This window comes from Nansenia antarctica (genome assembly GCF_963989245.1).
Source record: "Nansenia antarctica genome assembly, chromosome: 16".
In the NCBI taxonomy this organism is placed as follows: domain Eukaryota; kingdom Metazoa; phylum Chordata; class Actinopteri; order Argentiniformes; family Microstomatidae; genus Nansenia; species Nansenia antarctica.
This window is the reverse complement of record NC_137686.1, coordinates 25,975,268-25,982,612: the sequence shown is the minus strand read 5'-3', so window position 1 is coordinate 25,982,612 and position 7,345 is coordinate 25,975,268. Positions and strand designations below refer to the sequence as shown.

The 7,345-nt window shown below is 46.7% G+C and overlaps 1 protein-coding gene across 1 annotated transcript in view; it reads left to right on the top strand.

The window, feature by feature from the left end:
* Positions 1-2,773: 2,773 nt before the first annotated feature.
* Positions 2,774-7,345, top strand: part of gpc1b (glypican 1b) — a gene marked incomplete at both ends in the record, with an annotated part of 67,812 nt that continues 63,240 nt past the window's right edge. Inside the window, one exon of the mRNA XM_080547102.1 lies at positions 2,774-2,927. Within this exon, the coding sequence (XP_080403228.1) occupies positions 2,774-2,927 (154 nt within the window). The remainder of the gene's footprint in view (positions 2,928-7,345) is intronic.

Sequence of the window (7,345 nt, the reverse complement as noted above, 5' to 3'; positions counted from 1 at the left end):
AGTCATTGGCTGGTGTGTCTCAATACCTCACTGTCCCAGGTAAACACTGGACATCCTCAGCATGGATTTTTCTACAGTAGAGTACAGTAGAAAACACGGGATTTTGATTGGACCACGGATGTCAGCGCCAACAGAGCGGCCAATCAGACGTCAGCCTTGCTACCTCGGCAACGCTCCTCTGTCCTATCACACCGGGGGATTGTACTGTACGACCTCCGACCCCCATACCATCACCGATCACCGTGCGAACGACGACACGCTCGATCCGATTGGACGACGAGAGAGAGGAGACGGCGGCGGTGGAGCCTATCAGAACACTGCTCTCGTCGTTTGGCATTCGGAAGCAGCGTCCTCCTCCTCCTACGTGACTGAGATCGATGGGAGCGTTGCTGTGTGAACGCTCCTCCTTCCTCTCTCTCTCTCTCGGGTGCTATTGGCCCCCCCGCCCCCTCACCCTCCCTCCCACCCCCCCTTGCGCATCCATCGCTCAGTGTCTTCTAGCAGGTTCCATTCAGGTGGTCTACTGGGGGATTCTCTTTTGAATGAATCTCATTTGTTTCGACCGAGCGGGGAGACGGACGGTCAGCCGTTGATGAATGCTCAGCCCGCGTGGCGCCGGCTCGCTAGGCTAAACGGCTCCGTTTTAAACCCCTCTGAAGACCAGGCCCATTGATTTTTGAGTGTGAAGATGTATTTTTGTTGTTGTTGTTTGTTTGTTGTTGTTGTTGTTGTTGTTGTTGTAATCCCACAGGTTGCTCAAGGTTGCTCCGTGGTTTCGTAGTGTGTATGTGGGTGTTTGTAGGCTATGAGGACCTGCCCCACCCCGACCACTCCTTTGGGACACTTCCTGTTCAATGGGTGTGGCAGGGGAAAACTGTGGAAAACATGTGTTGTCTAGATTTGTTTGTAACAATGTAGCCAGCTTTGCCCTCTGGCCCGAATGGAGGCACATTTACTGATAATACAATATATTTTGTAGCCGTTGGCGATAGAGATACTTTCTGTAACATTGGCTGGAAAGTCTTCTCACAGATAATGAAACCCATCCAATAAAAGACAGACAAAAAGGCTTTAGATTCCAGAGGGTTGAAGAAGTCCTTAGTTTTCTCAAACGTTAAGCAAGAGAGAACATTGTGATAGTCTTGTAGTAGTAATTAAATGACATCATTAGTTCTCCTGTTGTGGGCTTGCAATGTAGACTACTGTACAATCAATGCTTATTGGATTCTCCGAATACATTGTTTCTGTGTGAGTGGATTATCTATCATTATCTCATCTATCTCTCCATCTATTTGGGGATTAATTTGGATGACCTTTTCCGGACGGAACTGAATCGATGAGGTAAGACCAACTCTTTTGCATTCCTCTGCGCTTTTGGTTGGAACATAGATTGGAACGTAGGGATCTTGCCTTTCCTAGATGTTTGATTGCATTGGATGTTCTTTCAATTTATTTCCTCAGACACCTTCATATTGTATTGATATATTTGGACTCATTTTCATTTAAATTGTTTTGAGTGAGATTCAGAGCCTGATCATTGTGTGCGTGTGTGTGTGTGTGTGTGTGTGTGTGTGTGTGTGTGTGTGTGTGTGTGCTATCACATACCTTTTGGGATTGCTTTTGGATATCATGTATGCCTTGTTGGTGAGTAAATGAGTTTATTTACTTGAAATCCCTTATCCCAGTTATCCCTCTTGATTACTACTGTTGGCAATAAGTATGAGTTCTACCTAACCGTGAAAACATTGCTCAAGACCAACCTGCCAACAAAAGCAAACTTCCAAATCACGAAAAACGAAGATAATAAATCTAGACTCTCCCTCCGCTCTGTAAGAAAATGGAGCAAAATAATCAAAAGTTACCTTTGGGAAAACAAATGTAATAAACAAACCCATCAACTTCTATTTCATGTACGCAACAGTGCCTACAAGCTTGCCCAATGAGGCATACTGAACCAATTCAGTATACTTGCTCAATGTGATTCTTGCTCGTGCGACACAAACTCTCTCTCTCTCTCTCTCTCTCTGTCTCTCTGTCTCTCTGTCTCTCTCTGTCTCTCTCTCTCTCTCTCTCTGTCTCTCTCTCTCTCTCTCTCTCTCTCTCTCTGTCTCTCTCTCTCTCTGTCTCTCTCTCTCTCTGTCTCTCTCTCTCTCTCTGTCTCTCTCTCTCTCTCTGTCTCTCTCTCTCTCTGTCTCTCTCTCTCTCTCTCTCTCTGTCTCTCTGTCTCTCTCTCTCAAAGGAAATGTGCACCTTGATGTTGAGTTTTTTTTACCCCAGTTCTGTGGCTCAGTAGCAAGCAACTGCTGCTTAGAAATGTTGGTGAAAACAATGTCGAATCGCATGAAATGTGCTTATAGAACTTATGATTAGACTAGGAATTGTTTTGCCATACCCTCGGTTTAGCTGAAATGACATCCCTGTCTGTCCTCTCTCTTTGTTGTGTGTGTGTGTGTGTGTGTGTGTGCGTGTGTGCGTGTGTGTGTATGCGCGTGTGTGTGTGTGTGCTCGCGTGTGTGTGTGTGTGTGTACATGCACGCGCGTTTGTGTGTACACAGTATGTATGTTCATGTCTGTGTGCGCGTGTGTGTGTACATGGTCGCGCGTTTGTGTGTACACAGTATGTTTGTTCATGTCCGTGTGTGTGTGTGTGTGTGCGCATGCGTGCACGTGCACCCCACGTGTGTGTGTGTGTGTGTCTAGGCTCAAGGGGGACAGGGCCGGATGAGTGGTGAGGTGTCAGACAGCGATCATTGATCGGGCCGCGTGTTTAAGGATGCAGCGGGGCGTCCAGCCAGAGTCCCTGGCTGCAAGGAACCAGAGCGAGGAGGTAATCGATGCTCTGGGTCTCCCTGGCCACCTGTCAGCCAGGCCTCCTCGCACGCAAGGCACCAAGCCTCGCTCCGGAAGAAAGAGGGAGATAAGGATAGGTTGGTTTACATTGAGAGTGGGTGCTAGGCGGGCTGTGAACAGTTGAGGATGAAGATGAGGGTTAGGGATGAGGATTAGGGATGAGGCTACAGAGGGTGTAGACGTCAGGGGGGATTGAACCTGGCCCAGGCGTACTGTAGGTACCATGAGACCCACAGTCACTCATTGGATCAGGCTTGTGATGGTGATGGTGATGTGTCTGAGGGAGGGAGGGAGGGAGAGAGGGAGAGAGAGAGAGAGAGAGAGAGAGAGAGAGAGAGAGAGAGAGAGAGAGAGAGAGAGAGAGAGAGAGAGGGAGACAGACACTCTCTTCACAACAGTGAGAGAGGAAGAGAGTTAGAGAGACACAGAGAGAGACACAGAGAGAGACACAGAGAGAGAGAGTCTCACGACTGTCACGACTGTGTGACGCTGTGGAGAGACTTGAAGGCCGATGGAGACATGGTGTCCTGTGTGGGGAGATGTTTTATTAGAACCCTCCCCCCTCCCCCCTGTTCTCCTTGGATAAAATCCCACAAGGTAACCTGCTACTATGTGTGTACTGTAACACCAGCACGCACTTTATAGGCAGGGTGTGTTGTCTGTTGTCTGTGTTCGCACATAGTGATGAATGTCGTCGTTTTACGTTCACCGTTTATTTCGCCGTTAACGGGAGACGAGAGACAAATCACGTACGACGCCGCTTGTGCTGGAGACATTTACATTACGCTCACATTTACATACAGAAAGAACTCTTTCTGATGACCGCGGAGTTCGCAACGACACACACTGCTGACGCGGATTATGGCGTGCGCGCGCCGTGTCGAGTTTATGACTTAATGTGACATACGGATTAATTATGGAACAGCACATCAACATCCAGTATATATTTATATATATAAAGACACACACACACACACACACACACACACACACACACACTGTTAGACTGACTGTGGAAATTGAGCTCTACTCAAGCGGCCCTTTATAAATCAAAGCGTGGCGTATACACGAACGCAGCACACTTCCATTCCAGCCCGCGAGCAAATGTAGCGAGTCCATTACAGCTTCATTTGAAACCCCACCAAAAGACTTGACTACGTTTCCCCCCCCTCCTTCAGACAGATTTACAAGCTACATTTGTTTTACAATGTAGTTTACCACACCAGCTGAGGAGTGTGCTGAAAAGACTATTTGTCTTTTCAAAACACACACACACACACACACACACACACACACACCTCACACACCTCACACACACCTTACCTCTGTGGAACTGTTTGGTCAACTCAAAAAATATTGGTGTAATTGCAGTATACAGAGTAGATTGTCCTACAAAGACACTTAGATTTCGATTTAGGAATCTAACAATTATAATATTATATGATGTATAGATATGATAGACATGATATGATAGATATGATGTATAGATATGATAGATGATAGGACCACTTTTCAAAAAATGCCGGTCGAGAGAGGACGCTGGCACACCTCACCTCAGTGGAACTTTTTGGTGGGAGGCCTACTGTAGGTGTGATCACAGGGTAGCAGGGTGAGGGGGGTTGACCTTGTGATAAAACTAGCAGGGTATTTGGCTGGTGGAGGTAGATGTCGGAGGACGGGTTCGTTGTAATGCGTGGCATGGAATGAGAGACCGTATTAAACACACGCCTCATTCCATTTCCTGCATTGCAATCAGCCACGTCCTACGATCTCTGCCTCCTTTACCAGCCTCCCCTGGTCTTTTCAGGGAGGGAGGGAGGGAGACAGAGAAAGAGGGAGGGAGGGAGGGTGAGAGAGAAAGAGGGAGGGAGAGAGAGAGAGAAAGAGGGAGGGAGGGAGGGAGGTGAGAGAGAAAGAGGGAGAGAGACAGAGAGACAGAGAGAGAGAGAGAGAGAGAGAGAGAGAGAGAGAGAGAGAGAGAGAGAGAGAGAGAGAGAGAGGTGAAAGAGCGGGTGGATTTGTTATGGAATGGTTAATGTGTCATAGGTTAACTATTTGGCTGTTGTTTCAGTCCTGTTGAATGTGATGTTGTATTGACATGGAAGCCTTCGTCATCTCAGCTCTCCAACACACACGGGTCCTTCCTCGACGCACCTCGGCTTTGGGCCTTTGTGTTTTTGCGACGGTGCGCTTTTTACCCCCGTCACGAAAACAAACGGAGACATGGAGGAGGAGTATCCCGTTTAAGGAAGAGGAGAGAGGAATGTGACAGGAATGTTCACACCATCCAGAAATAATTAAGTGTTCCACGCAGGGGGTCTGAGAAGCACGCTGAGATAGGACACACACACACACACACACACAGAGTGTCCCAGACTGCGGGGGGAGCGAGATGGTGTCAATCTGAATCTGGACCCCTTAGGTTTGGGATTGAGGTCTGCAGATTTCTCCTTGATGCTTGGAGCTAAGGGGTGGGGGGAGCTAAGGGGGGGGGGGGGGGGGGGCATGGAGCTAAGGGGGGGGGGGACAGATGGCGTGGGATAAACGGCCCCCGCTTGACTGCAGATCATATTGTTTTGAGGTATGAAAACATTGTGAGAAACTTTTTGGGGGGGGGGGTTTCGAATTTTGGGTGAACTATCCCTTTAACACTTAATCAGCCATGCTTGGGGTCATTTGACCCTGTGAGTATTTTTTTTTTAAATATCTTTGCACTCGATCAAATTTCAGGACCCTCCTTTCATGACTTTTCCTAGATATGTGTGTTCTACCACCCCAGTATCCTTACATTTTCAAAATCACATCAGGAGAAGCTAGTATAAAGATATTTGGCAGTTATTTTGTGTAGGAAGCAGGCTAATTAACAAGACACGCCAACTAGTGGTCGTTGTGTGTAAACAGCAGCTTCCCATTGTAAAGCCTATGGTCATTTGACCCCCGAGGCGGCTCTTATAGTAGGTCAAAAAGACACGGCTGTTCTAGTGTTAACCAGCCATATTGAAGACGCAGGATGGTAAGGACGATAATCTATGGTTGTCATTGGCAAGCATGACAGCTTGATAAATATTCATGAAGGCTACTTCCCCCAGGCGATCAGGATCATGAACAAGCCTACTGTCGACAATTGACTGCCATGCAGATATACCATCCATACAGACTATCGAATAGCTGCAACGTTAGCAGGAAAAGTGCTATACAAATAAAAGTTGCTAATATACAGTTATCATTGTTACCGAAGGTTAAGCTCACAGTCACTTTACTGCTGTCTCTTCTGTCCTGTGCTATTGGCACTTTTTATTTAATTATGCCTCACGCCCTTTTGTTGACAAATTGCAAGATACTGCTAACGGTAAATAATCTTATTTGTCACCTATAGTACTATTGTCACTTTTGTCATTATTATCTTGAATTAGGCCTATTGCCTTATTGTCTTGTGCTGCAATGTCAGGAATCCAAGCCTAATCATTTTACTCTCTTACACTTGTGTAATGTGACGTAACAATAAAACTTGAAACTTGGCGTATGACATCACTGTGTCACCGCACAGCCTATGTCAACCTACCTTGTTAGATGAAGCATTTCTGGATCTGTACAGTAAGTGTGCTTACATAACGCACTGTTAGTTATGTTGGCTAAAGGGCTGTTTGGGAGTCACTGCTGCATCATGCTCTGGTGATAAAGTATCCCTGCTTGCAACTCCTAAGCCCAGATAGACCATAGCCCTTGTAGATAGATAGATAGATAGTTTATTAGCCACACGACCAAAGCCGGTGGAATTTGTTCTCAGTACAGCATATTAATCTCTGCAGCACACAAATGACAAAAACAAAGAAGTGCACAATAGACAAAAAATAGACAACAACAGACAATCGTGGTATGCATGTCGGTCATGACAGTGAGGAGGGGGCTAGAGGGAGGCGTTCAGAGTCATGATGACTATGGGGGAAAAGCTGTTGGTACCACGAGGATGTCCTCTCTCTGTATCATGCTCTGGTGATGGCAGTCACCCTGCTTACAACTCCTAAGCCCCAGATAGGCAAGGCAAGGCAAGTTTATTTGTATAGCACATTTCATACAACAGGGGCAATTCAAAGTGCTTTACATACATTATTTAAAAATACAGCAAGAGGTAGCATAGTAAGAAAATTGAATGAATAAAAGCAAATATAAGAAGTAAATAGATAAAACATTTAGAGTTAGAAGTGATTGTGTTTAATCACAACTGCTGCAAAACATGAAGGTTTTTTTAGCTTAGATTTAAATATTTGAAGGGTTCGGGCCTGGTTTGATTTCTTCAGGGAGTTCCAGACACACCGTAGCGCTTGTAACAACGAGTGTGTCCTCTCTCCTCTCTGGGTATCGCGGCGGCGTATGTCTGTGGCGTATGTCTGCGGCGTTATGTCTGTGGCATCCATGCGAGAGGTCTCCGGTTCAAACCCCCGCCGGCTGCGCAGGCGTCTCCCCGCCCTGCCAGCGCCTCTCCGAGACCTGATGA